Source organism: Anopheles stephensi, chromosome 3 (assembly GCF_013141755.1).
Source record: "Anopheles stephensi strain Indian chromosome 3, UCI_ANSTEP_V1.0, whole genome shotgun sequence".
Lineage (NCBI taxonomy): Eukaryota > Metazoa > Arthropoda > Insecta > Diptera > Culicidae > Anopheles > Anopheles stephensi.
In genome coordinates this window covers 46172783-46197025 of record NC_050203.1, presented here as the reverse complement: position 1 = coordinate 46197025, position 24243 = coordinate 46172783, and the positions used below count along the sequence as shown (strand labels likewise).

Here is a 24243-nt window from a genome sequence, read left to right as displayed (position 1 = left end):
TTTACCTTTGTCTATTTGTACAAAAAGTCTTAAATGTGGTATCCATCTCCTTAACATCGGAATCTTGAGCACAACCGCAAAGTACACCGTTAGGAGATGAATAAAGTGTTGTTTGTCATAGAAAGTTTTATTAATTATATCCTTAAAATCAAAAAAAAAACATTTAAACCTTTACTAAAAACACACGATTATACTGAATACTCGCAAAATGATTATTAATCATTTGAAGGTAGCACCTATTCTAGTGAAACAGCACATCTGCTGCACGCACAACGTTCCACAAATGAGATACGGATAGAATGATTTTGATGACCAATCAAGTGAAATTTGCATGATTTGGTTTTTAGACAAGGCCGAAAACACCAAAGCTTTCTCTTTAGGTCTAAACATCTCCATCAAAAAGCTGTAGAAAAATGAAAAACGAGAAAGGAAATATATAAGACCATGAGATCAGGCATACCAATGTTCGGCGAAGCAACTCTATTCATACCCTTTGAAAAAATACCATAAGACGGAGTTTCGTAGCATAATGATTACCCAAAGAAAAGCAGATCAATTCGACCAAGGTCAATTTTTCGAAAAGCTTATCACTGTAATGGAGTGTCCAGTACTCCCTCTGAGTCTCATTTCAAATTTAAATCTAAGTATAGAAAGATAGGAAGAATTAAGGGCATCTGTTCGAATGTAGGTTCGAATATGGGGCGGTCCGGTGGCCGAGGCGATAACGGCACCGGTCTTCACACGGCAGGGCCGGGGTTCTATTCCCATCCCCAGACCGCCTTCCCGTACGCTTGGTTGATAATTTTACTACGGGTAAAATTAAGTCACAGAAAGCCTAAAATGGCAGGCCGAGACCTCTCGAGGTTGTATAGTGCCAAGGAAGAAGAAGAAGTTCGAATATCGTGAGTAGTAATATCGGATTTTCTTTACTTAAAATGTATAGTCAAACAACCTGTAAAGAGTTTAATTGTTTTTAAATTACATCGAATATGTTACTAATTTGAATGAAGTAATTTTTATTGTTTTATAATTTTACTGCCACATTTGTATTCACAAGGACAATACGGCATCGGACCGTAATACTCAATATATAATTTGTATTCACAATTATAACATTATTTGATTTTTTGTGTGTTTTTTGTATAATTTTAATAAAGTATCCCTTAAAGAAAGGAATTATTGTTTTGCTTCATTTAAAGGCCTCGGCATTCGTTTCAATATAACTACATGCGTCCTAGTGGCCAACGTGAACGACCCCAAAAATCAACTGCGACCGAAATAGTCCCAAATTGCGTATCAAAAATAAGAACTACTTTTACCGGCGCGTAAATCCCTTGTAGAGGCATACAAGGCCAGGTGTGTCTAGAACGGTGGCAAATTTTACGAAAAAGACACACCTCCATTGGTTGCTTGTGTTTTTCTTTATTCCGGTTTCTTGATCAGTTCATTCAATCCTTTCCAGATCCAGATGCGACTGCGTCAAATTCCAGTTTCTGCTTTATTTCTTTTTTTAAGCTCCACATTTTCGTTTATCTCGTAGTTGACCATGTCCTGCCGTTGAACGACATCGATCGTTTGCCGCCATTCTAGCATATAGCTGCTACACTATTTACCGTAAAGAGACAGCGATTAAAAACAACATTCGTAGGTGTGTGTCTTTGTGCCTCTGCTGCAAGGCCTCATTTTAATTACCCCTACCAGCGATTAAGACCGAACGTTTTACACACTGCGAGACATCTGTTCAATTGGTTGGCGATCTGTTAGTGTGGTTCAAATGCATATTAAATTTAACGGTGCAACGTAATATACACTTTTTGAATTGATCTTATTTAACACACTTGTGCGAAAATATTTGCGCAATCAAATTTGATGCAGACTTTACTTCAACATCTTGAGGAGTGAAGGAGCGAGTGCTAAAAAAATGCGTGGTGAATTTGATCCGTCAGCTCCTTTTACCCACATCCGTTACGTTGCTGTGGAGGTGTGTCATTTGCAAGTTTATTTTTAGTTTCATCGTGTTAACACCATTCGTTCAATGACTTTAACAGAAACGTAGCTCAGTTGATGAAGATCAGTTACATTGAGTAAAAGTAGTTCATTTTCGTGATAGCGTCCTCTCAAGGACGTTACGAACGCCCTACTCCATCGGGATATCCTGAGTATAAAAGGCGTTGGTCGACATCCAAAATGGCACATTCACTCCGATCTTCACCGACAGTAACAACAAACTTGCTCCAATAATGGCGTTCAAAGTAAGAATATCTACTGCTCTACAGTTCTATAGAGAAAACTACAATGATTCTTTTGTATTCTTCAGTTTGTTCTGCTGGCTACTCTGGTAGCAGCCGCTAGCGCCGGTCTGCTCCCCGTGGCTCAACACGGAGCGATCGCTACCTCGCACTCCACCATCCAGCATCACGCTGCCCCAGCCGTCCAGCATGTCGGATCCATCCATGCCGCTCCGGCCTACTACCAGCACTCCGCTCCGGCCATCGTCAAGACCATCGCTCAGCCAACGATCATCAAGTCCGTAGAGCACCACGCCCCGGCGAACTACGAGTTCTCGTACTCCGTGCACGACGAACATACCGGAGACATCAAGAGCCAGCACGAGACCCGTCACGGTGATGAGGTGCACGGACAGTACTCGCTGTTGGACTCGGACGGCCATCACCGTGTCGTCGACTACCATGCCGATCATCACTCCGGATTCAACGCCGTCGTGCGTCGTGAGCCAACGGGAGTGAAGATCGCCCAGCCAGTCCACAAGGTGATCGCTCAGCCCGTGCACGTGTCCAGCTATGCCCATGCTCCAGTAGCGCACGCCACCATCCAGCATCATCATGCCGCTCCGGTCGCCCACTACGCCGCTCCGATCGCGCACTACGCCGCCCCGATCGCGCACCATGCCGCTCCGATCGCGCATTCGACCTCCAGCATCGTTCATGGACCGAGCCATCTGAGCCATCATCATTACTAGGTTAAGATCCTAGTGTAATAAGATTATTAAATGCCAGTTTTAGGAATGTAGTGTACAGCAGTTAATAAAACAAATCATTTGCATATTTCTTTATGGATTTTTTCAATCAAAATGAATTAATATTCGAAAGCAATCGAGTTAACTTTATAGCCATCTAACTATTGGACTATTCAGTGCGAAAACAGTGTCTTCTTTTGAGCGTATGAAACTTCATGCACTTGGCAGCGACTCGTTTTTTTTTCTATACGATGCACCAGATAGCCAGGCCACTCTTTCTGAATAAAATAAAGAAGCACCAGATTTCCGATTATCCTGGATATTACCAATTCTTAGCTATGGACATCTTATTGACCTCAATTCAGCAAGAGTTGATTACACGCAGATAAGTCCTAAACAAAGTCGGACATTTCAAGGTAAGTTTAACTAAATAAATCATTTCTTGAACACGATACCGGCCAGAAACGCTGTTCTTATTCCAGTACCACATTCAGTAAAACTCATAATGGGTTAGTTCTTATCACAAAAACAAAGGATAATTTATCATTATTTGTCTTTAATTTTGCAGCTTAAATCATTAGGCTTGATAGTTTACTGAAAATACTGGTGATCTTTTGTGGGTTAAAGAAGAGCATTGTTAACGATAGCCTCGCTATTCACATGCTGCCGTAATAAGTAGCTTTTCGTGTGAGAGCTTCCAACAGTTTGTTGTCGAGTGTGGTCGTTCGAATATCATTCGTCCAGGAGTTTCTAGCGAGTGCTTGAAAACAAATCGATGTGCATATCATGCGATGTTCTGATCATGCATGTTCTTAACATAATACTCGATCGCAATGAACTATGATGTAGCTGTGACTGGCTAAAGGCAATCTGTTATATGGTGGGACCACTGCACGGGTGACAGAAGCTGATTTTTCTTCTACATGGTTGCATGACTACACTTCAACTATAAATATAAAAAGTTATACATAAATAACTATATTTATATATAAATTAACAAAAAATAAAGAAATAAATGACCAAGCATATAAAAGAATAAAAAATAAATGAATAAAAAAATGAATGAATAAAAATAAATAAATAAATCAATTGTTGGCGCCTAAAGGGTTAATTTAGTTAAGGTGTATGTAAGGGGGTAAGGTGTTACCCTTAGTAAATAATACTAGTGTACATGACTGTTAGGATAACCCCGAAAATATATAATAAAAGAGTTTAATAGCATCGCAACCGTCGTCCCAAATACATCTTAACGTTGCTGTTAAGGCTTATGTATATCTTTTACAGCATAGGTTCCTCCTTTCACTCCCATTCCCCTTTTTATACCCTGAATCCAACCAACTGCCTGGATAGTTCCATATCGCCCTTCTTGCTTTCCTCGGTTCCACTCCCTCTATCATAACATCCGATCTGCAAATATCCTTACCCTGACCACATACATATAGGAAGACCGGATGCAAGATAGAACAAAAGATTACCCGTACCGATCGTATACAATTCGCGAGAATTGGGCTGCGTACGCATCGGTCAGGGTGCGTAACTAGTCATGCTGTCTCTTCTTTGCATCGCGGTCTCTATGGCACTCCTTGAACAATTTCGCTATTCCAAAAAACCCTTTTTGGGGGATTTGCAACCCTTCGTACATAGTAAAACCTGATATTTAGAGAATAAGGTAGTTAGCTAGTTTTAAGTTATTAGTTTGATTTAGTTCCTAAGTTGTTGAATAGTTAGTAAGTTTAAACTAACATTTAGTGGATTTAACACTTAATCATTTACCAAAAGAACTGCCTCTTGGCATACACCATGACAACAGCGCTGAAAAGCTTTTTAGCTGCGTCTCGCAAAATATGTAAATAATGTTAATTCCAAGCCATCTATCAATAAATTCTTTAAAGTTACAAAAAAAAGTTCTTACATAGTAGTTATCTTCAAACCATCTTACATCAGAGTTGTCTCTAACCTTCTTGCTCCAAAGTTGTGTTATAACCATCGAAAAGATCAGTTGCTAACCATATCTATAAGTAACGCGTCACACCAGCAAATAAAGTGTTACAGTGAAAACAATCCATAATGCTTCAATTTTTGTGTCTAAACACTTGCCACTATCAATCGCATAAGCTATCACTCATCAATAAATGCATTAATAAAAAAATAGTTACGAACGTTTATAAATAAAAATAATAATAAATAAATCTACAAATTAATCGATTCCTCAATTAAATAATTAAACCTACTATTTAAAAAAAATAAAAACTTCTTCCGCAACATTAAAAAGAAGAAAGCTTTCGTTTCCTTGACTTTATTTTACCCTTAGCTGGGTAGTCAGTCTTGCGTACAGGGAGGCGGTCTGGATAGGATTTGAGGTCCGGCCCGGTTGTATGAAGATCGGTACCGCTATAACTTCGGCCTCCGGACTGCCCAATCATAAGAAACTACTTATTGTAAATTTCGTACAAGAAGCTTCAAATTTTAGGTAGATTCAGCTTTCAGTTTGATAGCATTGGCCGCCTTTACTGAATAAAAGAAATGTAATGAAGTAACAACCAGCAATGGACAACAGTCTTAGGTATTTTATGTTAAGGATTGGTATCATGTCCCTCTGGTTCATGAGGCTTGTTTGGTGTTTGATTTGAATATCTTCATTCCAATGTTCTTTACAAACTGCTGAATATTTTTGTAATTTTCTTTATGAATATCTGACCCAACGTAAAATAGGATGGTCCGTAAGAGATTCGACACTAGACCCGCTGTGTAAAAGACTGATACCATACATTATCTGGCCCTCAATCGTACAAATAGTGAACAATGTTGAATCAAACATACGTTACGATATCTTTTCAAGCTAATTGACTCTAGCTAATAAAACGTTGTCAGTGTTAAACCGTGTGGGGGTGTGACCGTTTCAGCCTTGTTGCTTTACTTTTACCGCATATTTTTGGTGACAAATCGAGTGCACTGACTTAAAATGTACCTGTTTTTCTCTTTGCAATGCACACCGGTTTCAGTGAGTAAAAGTAGTTCATTTTCGTGATAGCGTCCTCTCAAGGACGTTACGAACGCCCAACTCCATCGGGATATCCTGAGTATAAAAGGCGTTGGTCGACATCCGAAATGGCACATTCACTCCGATCTTCACCGACAGTAACAACAAGCTTGCTCCAATAATGGCGTTCAAAGTAAGAATATCTACCGCTCTACAGTTCTACAGAGAAAACTACAATGATTCTTTTCTACTCTTTAGTTTGTTCTTCTGGCTACTCTGGTAGCAGCCGCTAGCGCCGGTCTGCTCCCCGTGGCTCAACACGGAGCAATCGCTACCTCGCACGCCACCATCCAGCATCACGCTGCCCCAGCCGTCCACCATGCCGGATCCATCCATGCCGCTCCGGCCTACTATCAGCACTCCGCTCCGGCCATCGTCAAGACCATCGCTCAGCCAACGATCATCAAGTCCGTAGAGCACCACGCCCCGGCGAACTACGAGTTCTCGTACTCCGTGCACGACGAACATACCGGAGACATCAAGAGCCAGCACGAGACCCGTCACGGTGATGAGGTGCACGGACAGTACTCGCTGTTGGACTCGGACGGCCATCACCGTGTCGTCGACTACCATGCCGATCATCACTCCGGATTCAACGCCGTCGTGCGTCGTGAGCCAACGGGAGTGAAGATCGCCCAGCCAGTCCACAAGGTGATCGCTCAGCCCGTGCACGTGTCCAGCTATGCCCATGCTCCAGTAGCACACGCCACCATCCAGCAGCATCATGCTATCCCGATCGCACACTACGCCGCCCCGATTGCGCACCATGCCGCTCCGATCGCGCACTACGCCGCTCCGATCGCGCATTCGACCTCCAGCATCGTTCATGGACCGAGCCATCTGAGCCATCATCATTACTAAAACGCCAGTTTGGTTTGACTTTAGTTTAAAAAGTGTTTATAGATATAAATTGCATCCATCGACATAAACAATCATCTCTATAAAATCGTTCATCTTGCGATGAGATATATCACACGATCGAGCGGAATTCTTCTGGCAGCGAATCCTGAAGCCCGCAGCTTTGGCTTTCACTAACCTTCGCTACAGAATAATCAAAGTGAATCAAAGTTTTGTAACGATAAAGCTTCAGTATTCCTTATTCGTATCTAATACATTTGAAGTGTCCATACAACAAAGATGGCTGTCCAGAATTTATTCCCTATTACACACTTTTATCTCACTCCAGAAAAGAGAAGATGACTCGAAGAGGTTAAAACCGATCGTCACGATGTGATATTTTCTATCAATAATTAGTTAACTTTTAACTTCAAACAATGTTAAACAAATGGCAAACATGTGATCGTTCGTGTAGGTATTTTTATTAATAGAAAAGAAAAAGCCAACTCACACTACACTTCCAGCTTGCTTGCTACCTCGTCTAACGCGCTCATAAACGACTGACGATGTTGATCCAAAAAGTATGTGATCTCTAGCACTTTGGCACGATTCCGTTTGATTTCAGAACTACAACGATATGGAAAGAAAATAATCATAATTGTTTAACTAAACAACGATTGCACCCAGCAGGCGATGCACTTATCGTAACACACTTTTGAAGATCATCGCACAGTTCCTTAACCCAGTTACGGCTTCGGGTGATCAGTTTGTCTTCCCGTGCATCTATCTGCTGCATATGTTGGTCGCGCATGCCCGCTGCCATATTGCTGATAACATCCTTGTCGTCCAGGGACTGGAAAAGTAAAACCATAGAGCATGTTCTCGTCAGCTAGCACTTATATTACAGCAACTCTTACCTCCTTCAAGGCGTCGGGCAAATGATCCGCCTGGCCTGAAGCCGCCTTAAACGTAACAAACTGCTGCACGGTATCGACGAGCGCATCGCTAAAGTTTATCTCCGCCTCTCGCAACAGCACAAACTGGCCCTGTGCCATCTCAATGAATTCGTTCGTCATTTCTTTGATAGTGTTTTCAAACGTCGAATTTCCCTCCTGAAAGCGAAATGCAAGACCGATCAATATTCAATGCGCTCCCGGTTTCGCTTTTCAAGCTCTAAACCTCGGTTCGTTCGAATAGCTGCATCTCGATCCCCATGAGCGTGTGCCAGGTGTCCTCAAACAGTGAGTTGAAGCCACTTTTGCACAGGTTCAGATCGTCCAGCAGCTTCTCCGTTTCGGCATTGTACGTTTTGCTGTTTAAATCTCGTCCCTTCAAGCCGGCCACGATTTCCTTTGCTAGTTTGTACAAATTCTTGAACGAGTCTAGGAAGTTGTTGATGATCCTGGAATGGGCAAAGTCATATTAACAGCTGACTAGAGCATTCGTTTACTTCAGCAAAAAGTCTCACTTTTGTCCCATTAATTGGGCCTTCTTTCGCTCATCCCTTATGCATCGGTCGTACAGTTCAATTTCTGCTTGCCGTTTTTCCTGCTGTTCCAAGCCCATCTTGTATATATTCTGCGTAAACGAGTAAGCTTCGTTTCGATAGCTGCAACAGTACAATTCCTTGTAGCGAAACACCTAAACAGTCAGTTTGCAACCAAAACTACGTACTCATTCTTAAGATCTACCGCTTCAGCTCCTATGCTCAGCAGGGCAGCCCCTTCCGGATCTCCCTGGAACAGCGATTCAAACAACTGATGACCGTTAAGATGCTCTACAAAACTTTTCGACAGTCGTATCTCGTCGTCTCGCTCCTTGGCCGCGTTGGTGCGCTCTATTATCTCGATTCTTTCATGCTCCAGGATGTCGATCAACTCCCTCCTAGAGTACAATCATGCCATCATCCTTTGCTTAAAATAATGTCCAATAGCAAACCATTCCGGACACTTACTGAAATTTTTCCTTTCCAGCATCTCGCTCTGCTGGTCTGATCAATACGTATTCGTAGTATTTTAGCTGAGGCAGCAACGTTGCTAGATACAATCGTAAAGGCTTTCCTGTATCCTGTGCGATTGGATTTTCCGCCAGATTGAGCGATCGCAGATCTTTCAAGAACCTCAACCGCTCCAACCCGTCCAGCGTGTTGATGGAATTACGCCCAACGCTTAGTATTACCAGGCGCTCTAGTTTGTCGATGTTTTCGATACGCCTGATGCGATTGCCGTACAGCGACAAGATTCTTAAATTTTCCAACTTGTCTAGATTTTCGATTTTTTCGATAAAGTTAAATGAAAGATTCAATTCCTTCAATTTGGGAAGCCGTGACAGGTTTTCGATTTTATCGATTTTGTTGAACGACAGCGAGAGAACTTCCAAATTTTTCATTACCCACAGATGGTCAATTTTCAGAATGTCTGCGAAACGAAGTAAATAACATTTTTTGAATTAAAAACGCACTCTTAAGAATCTGTTGGCTTGGCTTACTCTGAAACTCCAACCTTATCACGGTTACAGTTTCCAAGTGTAACTGGTTCAGCTGAGCCAAGCGTCCAGCTTCTCCTTTGTGGCCCTGCTCTAAAATTGCTTTCGTCAGCATTTCATTGCTAATCACACCGGGTTCGAGCTCTTTGTTGAAGGAGGAGTCGGTCGCTAAAGCGCTTTCGCCCATTTTTGTAGCTTTTTTCTCAAACGGTGGTATTATTTTCGTACAAATCCACGACACTTATGTTTGAACTGACTCCCTGCACTAAACTGTTTGCACAACAAACATTCTATCGCGGTTTCATTTCCATGGCAACGACGCGGCATTTGCGACCGTCGATGCATACAAATGCTATCCTGCTGCATTTGGTTTTCGTTCCCGGATTTAGAGATCGAAGTAAAGAGCATTTCAAATTATTAAAAATAAATAAAATAAAATGAGAAACAGCAATAGAACAAGAAATTATTTAACGAAGATTGTTTAAATACAATAAAATACACAAGTATTGTAAGTTTGATTGAAAAAATATGTATTTCATCCACTTTTTCCGTACAAGAGAAAGAAAATAGTGACAAATGCTAAGCGGATGTTGCTACTCTACATACGAGCACGCGCTACTTCTACGCCGCTCCACTTACTTTTGAGCTTTTTTCTTCAGACTTTCGAGGTAAACTTCTAATCCCTTCTGGACGGCTGGTTGGTTGACGGCGTAGACAAATAGATCGATATCCTGGGATCGATTATCCTCCAACTCAACTATATCTTTGCTGCGCAGCGCTTGTTTGGTCATGGCACGTGCCATAGGCGAAATCTTGCGGAACCGATTCAAAAAGTTTGTTGCCTGTTCCAGAGCCTTCTCCTTGCTTTCGGCCACTTCATCGATCATGCCAACTTTCAGCGCCTCGTCCGTTGTGTACATTTTGCCCAGCGTCAGGGCCAGTTCAGACTCCCGGCGGGAGATAGTGTTGCGGAGTGATGCCTGGAACCAGGTAGGTGCCACGATACCCAGTTGCGTTTCGTTCAGTCCGATCGTGTAGTTCGGACACATGACACGATATTCACAGCAGAGGGACAGCAAACATCCACCGGCAGGCGCATGACCCTGTAACGATTGAAATGAGATTATATTTATCGCTGCTGCTATCCAGCGCTATGTGTTCGCCCGCCGTTCTTACGTTAATGGCCGCCGCCGTAGGGAACGGTGATCCGTACAGCTTGAACCACACATCCTGCAGGGTAGACCAAAAGTCCCGCAATCGGTCCTGGTTCGGTTTGTACATTTCCATTATGTCCAGCCCAGCGCTGAACACCGTGTTGGATGACTGAAAGCATACCATATTAACATAAACTCTCGCGCTTTCTCCAAACATGGTTTGCCACCTGTTGTTGTGGTTCAAACGGCTCATACCGAGGTCAGTATCATTCCGCGGGATTTGTTATTCTGCAGATCGTCCAACGTTTGCGAGATAGCTTTCAACAGTTCCAGATTCAGACTGTTCACAGGCGGACGGTTCAGTGTAACAGTGGCATATCCCGTTTTATCGTCCACCTCCGTAATGACCAGCTTGCTGTTTCCAGCATCGCTGCTAAAAGTACGAGCGGCGGGTGCCATCAGGCGAGAGGTTCGTTGAAAAACACGCAGCATTTTGTAACGCTAAAATAGAACGAAATGACGAAAGGAAAATAGTTTAATTGTATCGATGATGATCAGCCGCTACCATATTAGCTGTGGACTTTGGACTTTGACTCTTATCAATGCATACGAAAGTCACACCGTAAAACAACCTAAATCTTACCTTTAAAGTTGTGAAACGAACGAAAAAGTGGCCGAATTGGTTTTAAACGTTAAAACAAATGCACAAAACCAAATTAACTCACTTTGGATGAAAAAACAAGTTTTACCAACCAACAGCAGTGTTCCGTGCCGAAACCAAAATGTAAATAACGTTGAACGTCAAAAGACCTACGAGAAATTGTTAGCTGGGCCAAAGGTGTATGTATTTAGAACAAAGTGAGTTGAGAGGAGGTGCCGTAAAAAGCCCGTTTTGACACATGGAAAGAAGTAGAAGACCAGGACCAGTTTGACGTTTACTTGACCGCATTGAATCAGCTGGTTATATGTGTTGTTTATTATTCTCGAAGCAATAACATCATTATATAATTTGTTTTCTTCCATTCTGCTGTTCAATATAGTTCGGAAAGCTTAGATCAAGCGAAGAAATCAGGATATTGTAGTGCTTCAGTGCTATCTGAGGAGATTCTGTATTGTATTTATTACTGTATGAGGTGGTAACGATTCAGCGCCTATATGGACAGGGCAGCTTTGACTGTATCGGCGTCACAGGCGGAGCCGGTTTGCATCCCCGAACTCTTGGTTGATCCGAGATATAGGATCGTTCCACTTTTTGACCGATCTGCAAGCAAAAATTCATCAAGAGCACTGCAGATCGAGCTTCATCAATGTATGCTAGAGATCGCTTGCTTGACCAACAAAGAATGCTTGACCGCAGCTTAGTTCAGTCAGTTTACATTTCAGTCAAGTAAACGTCAAATTTTTTTTCAAGATGTCCGACCGAGAAATCGCTATTCCGACACCTCCTCTCAACTCACTTTGATTTAGAACAAGGTGTATGTATTTAGAAGGTGGATTTTTATCGATTTGACAGGGCGACATTTTAGTCGAGTTATGTCAGAGTTTGTTTACAAAAACATATGGTATGGGGCTACCAACATGAACAAACAGCCTCGATTCTCAGTCCTTTGAGCAATTTCGCTAATTTATGGGTCATCTTCGCATATTAAGTGTTGTCCCACAGACAATTGACGATATTTGGTTGCATTTTTCGTCAAAAAATCGCAAGCGATACCACCACCAGCGCCTCCTCCGATGCTGCCGTCACTCTTCTCAATACCCTTCCCCTTGATCACCACGGAACTGTTATGTCAGGTCGAGAAATGTCAATTTGCTCTAAACAACTCTACCTTCTATATCTACATACCTTGATTTAGAAGGTGAATTTTTATCGATTTGACAGGGCGACATTTTAGTCGAGTTATGTCAGAGTTTGTTTACAAAAACATATGGTATGGGGCAACAAACATGAACAAACAGCCGTTTGCTTTAAGGAGCAAATTAACAGTCATTTGAATTCCTGGGCTTTTTTTTCTTTGTTTTAAGATATGAAGTCTTGTTTTCATCTCTTATCTTTGATGGGGTCTGACAAACTGAAATGTGTTTTTGTTTAAAAAAAAAGCTTAAGCTTAAGCTTTTAAAGCTTAAGTGTAATATGAGAATTGTTGAATTGAAATAGATTCCTCATCATATTTCGCCGGTTTTTTATTATTCGTTTTTTACCGGAAATCTGCTCGATTCGTTCAAACACTTCGTCCCAGCAGCTACTCGAAAGCCTTTTGCTAGTTGGGTCACTCTAGAAAGTTGATAACAACTTGACAGCTGACGAGCTCAGCTATTCTCCAACATAAAGTTGTGCAAGCAAGTGATGATTTATCCCCGTGGCTACAGCAGCTCCAGAATTAAAAGTAAAGAAAATCAACAACCATTCGCATCCAGCAAAATGCCGTCGTTAAGTTTTAACATGCGGTAAGTGCGATTCAGATTAAGTAAAGTGCGATTTTAGTGAGCCTTGAACAAATATTTTGCTACGTGTTTCTGTACGATTTTGGGGGATCGGCCCTGCGGTACGGGTCCTGCTGCTAGATTTCTCTAATTTAGCTTGCGAATACAAACAAAGGAATGAGCTGAAAGTCACAGTGACTGCACTAATATTAGTGAAACTATAAAGTTTCCTTTTACGAACCATTGCGATAGAATGTAGTTTTCTGTGTGCTTCTGACAGATATTTGCATTTTATTGTTAGTTGAATTTGGAACAACCCATCAGGAAATGTATCGCCATTTTGTTTGCCTTGTACGTGCTGCGATACATTGTGCGCGCGGGTGTGTGCGTGTGCATGGCATGTTTGTGTTAGTTGGTTACATCGCAAAAGTACCATTTTTTTTCTTTCTTGCCCTGCCATCCAGAGTCTGCGTACTCGAAGCCGTGGAAATTCATAATCGAATAGAAGGTGTTTTCGTTGAACGATGTTTTGTTTTTGTTGGTCCGTATGAATGTGATAGCTGATTCCAAAAGATCTTTTGAGCTGTTTTCACGCATGCTGCAGGATGCATGATAAGAAGGCATGAGGGGATGTTTCAATAACGGCCGTGTTGGTATAGGTCGTAATATACCGTTAGTGGTATGCGTGTAAAACGTAAAGGGACAGTGTAGGGCCTGCTTTGTTCTTTAATACACATGGGATTGTTTTTTTTTTCTCTGCTGGATGCACCGGGATGCGCATCTAGATCATTCGACGCGTTGCTATGGAGATTAGGTTCTGGCTAGCGAAAGGAGAGCAATAGAATAGCAAGCATAGCGATAGTGCATCATTTCACTTTTTGCTTCCATTATCGCTCGCGAGCGAATGATGGCTCCAAAACGAGTCATCGCTGTACTTCCTACATCCAGAAACTACCATTTCCAGGGACGTCATCAGCGACAGTTGACCCCATCTGCCTTAGTTCATCGTTGATAGTGCAAGACGCCATTTCGTAAAGTGACTACCATGCGAGCCCAGCGAGTGTGTGTAATGCATTCTATTTTTAGAGCCGCGTCTGTCGATCATCACGATGTGATCACAATGTTTGGTAACACACAGCCAGGGAATTACACGATCCTCCTCGGACCATTTCCCCCCCGGCTCAATAAAAGGGAATTCTGTTGATCATGAGGAGTTGTTCTGTTGTTGGGCCATATTCGTCAACAATGCAAACTTGATTCGAGAAGTTACAACAAGATTGACTGTACGACAACACTCCATTCGATCAATCAGAGAGCCAGTGCACCACCGCATACAGTGTGCGTCCGTCAGTGCCTACTATTAGATTAATTGAATGAAAAAATTGGCCACACGTACGGATGCCCGCTCTACCTAGTAACGATCGTTCACAGCTCGATATTTGTTTATGTTGAACGAGTTGGGGGCCATTTCGGGTATTTCGCAATGATTTTGTTAATCTCATTAGACGTTGATTGATTAGTGTTCTACAAGCGGAGGGAAACACGATTGATTATGAACAGTTACGATGTTTTACAATTTTCGTTCATAATAATGTTGAAAGCAACACATTTTTACTACTATCCACGTGAGGTTCGATACAGGGCTCGATCGCAGTGCAAAGGGAAAACCTTTAATTAAGTTATTCATAAGCATTAGCAACACCTCTCTCTATCCGTAGGCAGACACCACTTCCTGTATTGTCTACGCCTTTATCTTATCTTGCGAACGTGGAGTTGTCCGGTAATGTATTGTGCCACACGACATGTGGCTAGCCACATGCATAAACCCAAACCTACCTACGCCCACGAAGTGTTATTGTGTAAAAAAAGTCATTGATAAGCACCTCAGCACTATCTTGAAGGACCCGAGACAAGCTTTTTACACTCGTTGTCATCGTTCCAACTGCGTCACAGAAAGTGTAGGGCATGACGCCGCACCATTCGCCGCTCGTCTCCGCTTGTTATGCGACGGTTCACCTTGAGAGACTCGCGGCAGCATTTTTGGCAAATTTGTGCTATGCGTAGAAACATTCACTACCATCGTTTTATGTTATCGTGTTCGGCATAATTCCCCCACCACCAAAATGTCCCCAAAGGTGGCTTTTCTTTCTGTTTGTATACGATCGTTATGAGTGGAGTGTAAAGAATGAAGCGTGGGGGGGGGGGGGGGGGGACCAGACCCAAAATAACAACTAATGTTTTTTTTATTCAAGCAAAATGTTATGAGGGTCGGAAGAAGCGGGCATGATGAATGTTTTAAAGTGTAGAATATAATTTCTTTGTTATTAATTTGTCTTATGTTATCTCAAACATCATGGCGTGATGGTTTCAGCAGAATAGAAAAATGAAAACATTTCAACCCTCACCCGGTGGGGGCACGAGCAGCAGAGCAGGGTTCATTAAAAATGTATTTCCTGCCCGCCATTCTTTAATGGCGAACCGCGCGGAATACACTGAAATACTTTTGGAACTATTTTTGGCAGCAAAATTAAATCCGGTATGGCTCTCGAGATTTGTCTGCTGCTTCGTCTTTTTCGAACCGAGCAGCACGATGTACGTCATGCCAAGGTAGCTGTTTAATTTTAAATGTACACACATTGACGCACCAACAAATACAACGCTAGAAAAAAACACGCGCAAAATGTGGTGCTTATCTTCTTGCTCACGTGTTCGTATGGTGTAGTACAGACATGTCAAACATTCGGCCTGCAAGAATCCGTTTAATAAGGATGGCTAAAAAATTATGATAATCGACAATTGGAAAAATAAATTGTATTTATACGGCGTATCTCTCCGAACTAATGAGAGTAATTTAGAGCATCCTAAATCATAAGCAAGTATTTGACATCAAATGCTAAGCGACCTGTGAGGAATTACCCCACTGAATAGGTTCTGGATTTCCCGCTCGCTGTTTGGTGTTGGGTAAATAATATATTTGTTTGGTAGTTCTACCAACAAAATCCTTCACTGATACATAGTTCGTGGCATCGACATCATGTATCCTTCGTCAAGGATCTAGCAAGAGTTTGTCTAATGTACGTGATCCTTTATTGTTGAAGGTTGGTGTTGGGTGCGAGCGATCACCTGCTGATGTGGCGTTGGTTATTAGGATTAATCGTATCCAGCGCGTAAGACCTCCTCTCCATATAGTCTTAGAAAAGTTGCGGTCAGAATGACCCTCTCCTCACAGTGCAAGAGATATTTAACAAGTCCTTCAGGTTGAAATCTCATCCAGATCGCCGCTTCCCTGTACGCACTGCTGAATTCTTTGCTACGGGTAAATTCAAGTCAAGGAAAGCTGAAGTTCCAAGGCAGAAGAAGAAGCTCCACAAAACTTCAACATGCCAAATTTAGGACAAGCATAACTGGAATGTCACTATGGGACTAAGCCGCCAACGATGTGTGTTTCTACGCCATTGGTGATGGTATCACCAAGAAAATTCCACGGATTGTCATCATCATCTACTGTCTTGCACTCGACAAAATGTCGTTCGAACAAGTTTGTGCAACTGGCAACAAATCGTTCGATCTTTTACATGAGCGATTTCCGGTTATCCGCGGTGATTGTTGGTTCGCCCGGAGGCGAAGTGATGTGATCGAGTCATCGGATCTGACCCTGTGTCTGACTTGTTAATATGCTTTCTAAAATAGGCATACCTATCAAAATGTGTTCGACATTCCTGGTGCAGTACATACCGTGGAGGCTGTAAGCAATTCTTCGTATTTTCCACCAGCGCATCCTTCCCGCATTATGATGCGATCTTTCCAAATGGCAATGAACCTTTGATGTTTACCTGTTACGGGGTGGACAGTTTTTCCTTTTGAAATAGCTCACACACGTTTTTTTTTTTATTTCTGCGACTTGGTGCACGCTTGATCGCACGTCACACTATTCTGCACCTGAGTCGATTTTGTGGCTTCCTCGCCGCGTGCACACAATTTGGCGCAAGTTCAAGGCGAGAAGGGTCCGCGATATTGCTTTCCGCGTGTAGTCTAGAGCGACCACGTGTTTTGCAGCAAATAGGAAGATAATTTCGACATCAAACAATCCCGTACATGCTTCTCGTTATTCCTGGCTCATTTGTGTCTTCCCGAGCTCCCCGGTAAACCAGGATACTACACGTATCCGGATCGGGTGTACTCCCGGCATTCGTGTAAATAAAACAATGCTTCAACACTGCAGCAATTTCCACCTCAGGCCAACAGTAGTAGTATGGGTGTGTACAGGTGTGTGTAGTTTTTTTCTTCTAAATTTAACGTACCTTTCGATCCTCATACGTCCGTATGATCCGTATTCTCTAAACGCGAAACACTCCCACCGTTGACCATCATGCGCATCGTTCGACCTCTAACGGCCTCCCAAATCGACGCGCACGGACCGCGAAACACTGATTTGTTTTTAATGGTGTCTTGCTGGTGTTTCGGGCTGATGAATTTGATGTACATAAGGAACACCATCAGCGCACACCAACACACCACCACCAGAAAGGAAGGTTGATCATGCGGGGGGCTGTGACTGTTTATCCCCAGCGCTTGGGAATGATTAACCGTGCACTTGTGTGCCTAGCAATATCCAAATGGTGTTGGTTTGTGGATTGGTGGATACCCCGAAATCAGGCAAGTGCGCAATTTTCAAACTGACAACGAGAGCACTTGCTGTGTAAAATTGTTTACACACGACGACAACGACGGCTGGGTACAAAACAAACACACAACCGTGCCCGCGAATATGGCGATCGAGATAAAAATACTCAAGAATGACACATATCTGCTTTCCTTTGCTATAAACGCGAAGGTAGGTGGGTTGGATTTTTCGCAATGATTTCTGCACGTCCGGCCAAACGCCGGAGGAAAATGCGCCATTTCACGCGGAGGCATTCAACTGTCGAAGAAAGCTGTACTTAACTGCATTGCAAATAAAAAGTCACGAAAATGGCATTGTGAATGACATGAAATTTACAGCCACGTCAGGGATATGAACAGTGGCCATCCAAGACGATTTGAAGACGATTGTTTTGTCAGAATCGACCTCGGCCGTCCTTCTCTAGGTGGAGGTCTTGAGAAATGATGATTGGTGGGCGGCCCCCTATACAATGTTATTATAAATGGCATCAACCACTGTATGTTTAGGAAAGGCAGGAGGAAGAAATTGGCTTCGCATTCAAAATCGATCAATGATCGCCGTCTCCTCCTCCCCATCGGCAACGACACTTTGCTTCATATATGCAACATCGGAACAAAATCAACACTACGGTTCTTGCTGTGTGTTACTACGGTACTCTATTCTGGTGCCCAATGGTGCTTTGCATTCGCTTTATTTTGTTTTTACTTATATACCATCTTGCTGTGATGTGATGATGTTGAACCACCCTCTGAAGCGCGACAATGTCGTTAGTTTTCGTAAACATACGCTTTGCGGGGGCCCACCACAAGTAAAAAGCATCCGTCGTCGTCGTCGTCGTACGATGATGTCTTGGTTTGGCAAAAAAGCACATTCAGCACTTTCGTGTGACCGCCGCTCATGGATGTGTTAGTTAGTAATGAAGGTTTGTCGAGCGACGATCCCTTTCAACGCCGCTGCTCGCGGAAAAGACAATCAGTCGGCGTTTGTCCGAGAAAATGCGCGCTCTATTATGCTCTCGACGAGATCTCGCAAAGTGAATTGAACGGTTTCTTTATTTTTGCCAAAGCAACGCACAACACCCCGCGGATTGTGAAATCGGACGTACCTACAAAACCCGTCGGTTTGATCGAATATTTAACAATTTTGCCACCGAATTGAACGTAAAATAATAAAAACATCCGCAGTAGAGCGAGCAAGTGCCGAATCGGGTTCTCCCTCTTCTATACACAACAAAGCAAAGCTTGTGCGCCCGGCTTCGTAGATTATTGCTGTGATTGGTGTGTTTTGTTTGTGCTGAGTTTGTAAGAAAAAAGTGTGATCGTTATCAACATGAAGGCGCCCACCGCTGTTGCTTTTGCTGCTGCCACCGCCGGTGCTGCTGCTACATCCGAGTCAGCTGAACCGGCCGGCATGATGGAGAGAACTCTGGCAATGTAAGCGCGACCGCAAACAAAATGGTTTTTTGTTCGGACCGGGAAGCGTTGTAGTTTGTAAACAATCTGATTAGAAGCGATCGCAGTCTATCGCAGCAAACAGTTCATCGCCGATGCAGGCCGATTAATTAATCGCATTATGTAAGGAATGAAGTGGCTGTGCGCGGTGCTGTATCAAAATTGGATACACAACTTGTGTTGAGCCACTCGTTCTTTTATGTAACGACTTGACCTACGACTGAGGCATGGTGAAATACTCATGATCCGCAGCATGGCGCTGTTTGATATTTTTGCAGCAGATTCAAATGCTTTTTATTGTGTCGTGTGTATGGGGAATGTATGATATGATTGTGCTAATGTTTATTGTCTTGCATTTAATTTCGTTACAGTGAGCCAAGTCTTAGTAGTAGTAATCGTGCTAGTAAACGTACGATTTCTTCCTCCTCCTCGTCTTCGGCGGCCTCCGACTCTTACTGTGTTTCGTTGGCTGTAGGACCGCTGTGGTGGTCCTGATGTCCCAACAATCAGGACCGATCACGATAGGGCCTCTCCCTTGAAGGGTAAGTATTTTCGAAACATCGAAACCACCGTTCATCAACTGACCGCCATGAGCTAATATGTTGTGTCACACCGTACCTGCAGAATACAATCGCAAGGATTCTTTCGATTCGACAACGACCACCGCTTCTTCTGAGTACTATGATCTGGATTTCCCCGAATCGACCGTCGACTATCTGAACCAACAGGAAGCTGCCGTAATTCAGGAAGTGTTGAGCCAGTCAGCTCCAACACCCATTACGCTGAAGCTCTTCGTAACACCGCAGAAGTGCAGCAGCTGGGAGACGGTCTTCAACCCAATCGAAAACATTCTGTACGTGTCGCTACCGTCAGCGATGTCGCACGAAGCGTCGAAGCATTCCTTCATCTCTCTGCTTGAGTTTGCGGAAGAGAAGCTGGAATGCGACGCGGTCGTGCTGTGCATTCGCAAAGATCGACTGGACCGCCCGAACCTCGTACGGACGTTTTCGTTTGTCGGCTTTCAGCCGCTCAGCCCGAAATCTCCGCTAGCCCCACCGCACATCGAGGAGCAGCAGAGAAACGAATACCTCTTCATGATCTACAGCATTGAGGAGTAGAAGCCGTTCGGGAAAATCCATTTCACCATGATCCGACACAACACCATCCACAACATCAACACATCATCAAGGATCATCTAGTATCGCGGACGAAAGGCGCGCGTGGGTACTATCGTATCAAAATGAAATTCGTGTCCATTGACCGGCGAGGAAAAGAGGACGATCGATCTGGATGTGAGCAGCACCCAACAACAACAGCAACATGATTGCTCTTAAACGATAAGGACGAAACTGACGGGCCGAGCTTCGATTGGTGGCAGAGATCGTTGCACTCCAAATCGGTGCTGTTTGCGTTTGTCCGTTTTGGTACGATCGTATAGTTCACACGGTGTAGAGAAAATGCAATTTTTAACGAAACAAAACAAACATAATGCGCGATATCACCATCGGCGAATGTCAGCGAAACGCTTGATGAGTGGTTTCTTCAGTGAAATTTCCATCCATTCACCAATTCTTACCAACTTAACGCAACTGGAACAGCAACTGGCATAGGCATATTTCATACGAAAGCCCAAGAGAAGATAACATTTCCCTTTTCGAAGATTACAATACCAGCTAGGCAAAACACGCAGCGCTCTTCACGGCGGTGAACGAGCGGTACGTGGAAGATATTTCATAGCGTGTACACATTACTACATACTATTACGGTACAACTACTAATGGGAAGAGCAGCAAAGCATATAAAAGAATGAAGAAAAAACATCATCATCAAAATCGGTATCACGATCTAACCCGTCGAAATACTTGCGATTTGTAATTGTTTAAGAGAAATGCTACTATCTGGTAAAACAGCAACAACAACAAAAATACTAGAAAAAACCAAAAAAAAAAACATAAAAAGAGCTAGAAAAAAAACTAAAAAAAAATCAAACTTATTGTTTTTAACAACAAATTGATTTTTTTTTCTTTTGCATATCATGAAGCAGCATACACAAACCAAGAGTAAATCAAGAGTTTCGGAGAGAAGATTAACTACAACTATCCACAATGCAGATGAAAGTAAACGAAATTGTTACAAGCAACAAACAAAACTTCAGGATAGGAAACATGTTTTCATGGAGGAAGAAAAAACGTTCAACACTACTAACGACAGGCAAGCTACAGGAAACGCCGCGAAAATCGAGTAACGACGAATCGACGAGAGATTGAAGACTTCTTCTTTCGGTACGAGTGCCAATGAAGTGTGGAGCGGATAGAGCGTGCGAGGCGAAGAGTAAGGATGGACCGGAAAGATCTAGACTGTGAAATGCTATTCCCATTTCGAGCCGAAAGGAGACTAGTTGGTTGATTTCGTTTTGATATGTTATGTTGTCAGTTTGAGTTGATAGTAGCGCGCTTGGCGGAGGTTTTCTTTTTCTCATCCTTTAAGCATGTCTCGCCTTAGTTTCTGACAAACACACCCCCCGAACACATAGATTGCAACCAGTACTTACCGATTTTTGCAAATGCATGTGCGCATACACCGATATAAGGCACCGCATCTTTCGCTAATGGACGAAAGATCATATTTCTTCTGGCACGTGTTTCCACAACATTTATTAGATCTTAAGACACTTATGTTATACCTTTAATGCATAGTTTGTAATTTTTTAAACCATTTATTTCTTTCTGAATTTACTAAGATTCCGCCACCGATGATGGTATTGTAATGCTTTAATTTGTATCAGACATGTTCAACAGCTGTCCTGAGTTTGCGCCGAAAACAGCATTCTCGAGCTTATGTTTGCCGCCAGGTTTGTAGGCTAGATGGTAGCCGGTGTTCAGACGCGATTACTCGCTTCGAACCTGTGTTTCCTCAAAATTAGGCGAGCTGAGGCCAAGGCAGTCGGAAACTGTTGAACGTCGAACGGCACGAAAACGGGAATGTATCTCAAAGCAAGTAGCGGGAAAAGATAGCAAGCATGAATCAAAAAGGGCAAAATCTTGCATGGAGTGCAGGAGTAGTAGTAGTACGGAAAGGAAGCAGAAAGATCTAACGAATGGGTAGAAAAAAGAAATTGTTGTTCTCGTTTACTTCTTTCCCAACCTTTATACGTTGTTAATGGGTTTTTGGGGAGGGCGAGCTTCGTGTTCGTCCCCCGCCACACATATATACACATTATTCTTATAACTATTTTTATCTATCAGAACAAACAAACGAAAAAAACCTATATAATACAGAGCTTTTCTTTAGATGTACTTTAAATTTCCAACCGATTTGTTTATCTCGTATTTTGTTTCACCATCTGTCTGAAAACATTGTGCTTGATATAACAATTCATACGAAATAAAATTTGAAGTGATTATAATTGTACATGTTGTGTGTGGGCGTGCGCGTGTGCACACTGATTTCGGGCTGATTCTAGCTGCTGGAACGAAAAGCGCAATGGAAAATTAGAGGAAACAGCGTTTAACACAAACTTCTTTTAGGTTTTTATTTTGATACTTTTTCAAGCAAATCATTTATCTGTTTCGGTTAGCAAATAGCAAATGCGCCCCAACAAACATAGTTTCCCATTATACTAACTCCAACCATATGAACGTGTTTTTGGTTTTATTTCAAGTGCTATGAATATTCCGAACATACGTCGTCTCCGTGTTCGTGTTAGTTGATGTGTAAATTAAGGACCTCGATCAGATCGATGATCGTGTATTGAAAGTCGCTCGAAAACATCGCCTATCTTGGGTCAAAATTCACCCAGCCAGCCGGTCAGTCTCTTGAGCGGCGGTAGGTCGGGATAGTAGATTGGTGCTTAAGCGTGGCAGCAGACCAAGACAGCGAAGAAGTTACAGCGGGGCTGGTAAGCAAGTAGTTGTTAATTGCCACCTTACTAATTTATTGGTTTTTGCTATCGCCAAACCCAACCACCCCTTTAGTCATCTTCTATGTGAATCTTTCGTCGAAAAATTGATAAGCACAAACATTGTCGGCTAACTGTATTAACGTTATGATAACGTTTGATTATATGGCAAACAATGCACCGGGTGATGCATTGGATACATCGATTTGACTCGCACTGGTCAAAGGTTGCAGGTGTTACAGAAATGCTTCTATTCTCGGAACATATGGAAGCAACATTCGTATGGAGTTGCAATCAATATCTTACTTACTTACTTATCCGGCGCTACAACCGCCTGTTAAGCGGGATAAGCAGGCCAATCGATTATCCCGGTCGTTCTGGCGGACACATCCACTCCATCACTCCATCTTAGCTTGGGGCTACCACGCCTCCACTGTCCGTGTGGACGGCTTAAAATAAATTTAAGGGGTTGGGTCGTCCTGCGCCATTCTCATGACATGACCAGCCAAACGGAGTCATGACGAGTCTAATTTTATGCACAATGATGTGATCACCGTACGGCTCGTAAAGCTCCTAATTGCAACGGCTCCTTTAGTGTTCCTCATAAGCGACCAAATATCCTTCTGCCCATGCCTCAGAGGCGTACGTGAGTACTGGGACTATAAATGTTCTGTACAGTATCCGCTTCGTCCGTCGCGTCAAGTACTTAGTTTCCTCAGGCTGTAGAGTGACCGGTTGGCAACCACCAACCTTGCGCGTAACGCAACATCAATGCTGTTGGCGATGCGGACTTTTGACCCCAGGTAGGTAAAGTTTTGGACGACTTCAATAGTACGGTCACCTATCTGTACATCACCCTTGCGAAGATCATTCAGTTTGTTAGCAGGGCCACTAGTGGTGCCACCATCATGTTGGTTACCGCCTCGTTCATCTCCAACCCGTGGTTTAGTGCCTCTGGTACTAAAGAAGCGCTCCAATGATGTCTATATCGTCACCGTATGCCAGGATCTGGATTGACTTAAGTAAGGTGTTCCCCGGAGTTTCCACCTCCAGAGTCACGGATGGCCTTCTCTAGTGTCAGATTAAAAAGAAGACAATCATGCAGACGATTGGCATTCAATATTATATTTCAATCATTAACACGAATTAAGTTGATCACAACCAAATACAATCAACCCTAAAAGCTCGCTAGTTTCAAGTTGATGACAATTAAATGTTTGCTGTTACTACTGTCTGCTTATTTTTACTGTTTGCCTCTTGCCATATGATTAACTATATAGCAATTGCTCCCCACAAGTCCTTTAATCACTGTTCA

At 42.9% G+C, this 24243-nt stretch overlaps 5 protein-coding genes across 5 annotated transcripts; 3 read left to right on the top strand and 2 right to left on the bottom strand.

Moving 5' to 3' along the window:
• The first annotated feature begins 2174 nt into the window (after nucleotides 1-2174).
• LOC118511158 (cuticle protein 7-like) lies at nucleotides 2175-3071 on the top strand. Its single transcript, XM_036053897.1, has 2 exons — nucleotides 2175-2252; nucleotides 2318-3071. The coding sequence occupies exons 1-2, from the start codon at nucleotides 2241-2243 to the stop codon at nucleotides 2978-2980; spliced, it is 675 nt and encodes a 224-aa protein (XP_035909790.1). The 5' UTR covers nucleotides 2175-2240; the 3' UTR covers nucleotides 2981-3071.
• Nucleotides 3072-6096: 3025 nt separating this feature from the next.
• Nucleotides 6097-7130, top strand: LOC118511151 (cuticle protein 8-like). The gene is made up of 2 exons (XM_036053879.1): nucleotides 6097-6150; nucleotides 6216-7130. Exons 1-2 carry the CDS (start codon nucleotides 6139-6141, stop codon nucleotides 6876-6878), a joined length of 675 nt encoding a protein of 224 aa, XP_035909772.1. The 5' UTR covers nucleotides 6097-6138; the 3' UTR covers nucleotides 6879-7130.
• Nucleotides 7131-7318: 188 nt separating this feature from the next.
• Nucleotides 7319-9742, bottom strand: LOC118511149 (dynein regulatory complex subunit 3). The gene is made up of 8 exons (XM_036053876.1): nucleotides 9342-9742; nucleotides 8809-9271; nucleotides 8529-8738; nucleotides 8323-8463; nucleotides 8034-8256; nucleotides 7772-7966; nucleotides 7568-7707; nucleotides 7319-7481 (listed from the first exon to the last, which is right to left on the bottom strand). Exons 1-8 carry the CDS (start codon nucleotides 9523-9525, stop codon nucleotides 7367-7369), a joined length of 1671 nt encoding a protein of 556 aa, XP_035909769.1. The 5' UTR covers nucleotides 9526-9742; the 3' UTR covers nucleotides 7319-7366.
• Nucleotides 9743-9847: 105 nt separating this feature from the next.
• LOC118511150 (enoyl-CoA delta isomerase 1, mitochondrial-like) lies at nucleotides 9848-11307 on the bottom strand. The gene is made up of 4 exons (XM_036053878.1): nucleotides 11136-11307; nucleotides 10748-10993; nucleotides 10515-10661; nucleotides 9848-10441 (listed from the first exon to the last, which is right to left on the bottom strand). Exons 2-4 carry the CDS (start codon nucleotides 10982-10984, stop codon nucleotides 9974-9976), a joined length of 852 nt encoding a protein of 283 aa, XP_035909771.1. The 5' UTR covers nucleotides 10985-10993; nucleotides 11136-11307; the 3' UTR covers nucleotides 9848-9973.
• A 4501-nt stretch (nucleotides 11308-15808) lies between these two features.
• On the top strand, nucleotides 15809-22664 carry LOC118511147 (ornithine decarboxylase antizyme). The gene is given in 4 exon segments (XM_036053875.1): nucleotides 15809-19012; nucleotides 19402-19522; nucleotides 19524-19572; nucleotides 19655-22664. Coding segments are annotated over 4 exon segments (768 nt in total). The 5' UTR covers nucleotides 15809-18908; the 3' UTR covers nucleotides 20149-22664.
• The last annotated feature ends 1579 nt before the right edge of the window (nucleotides 22665-24243 follow it).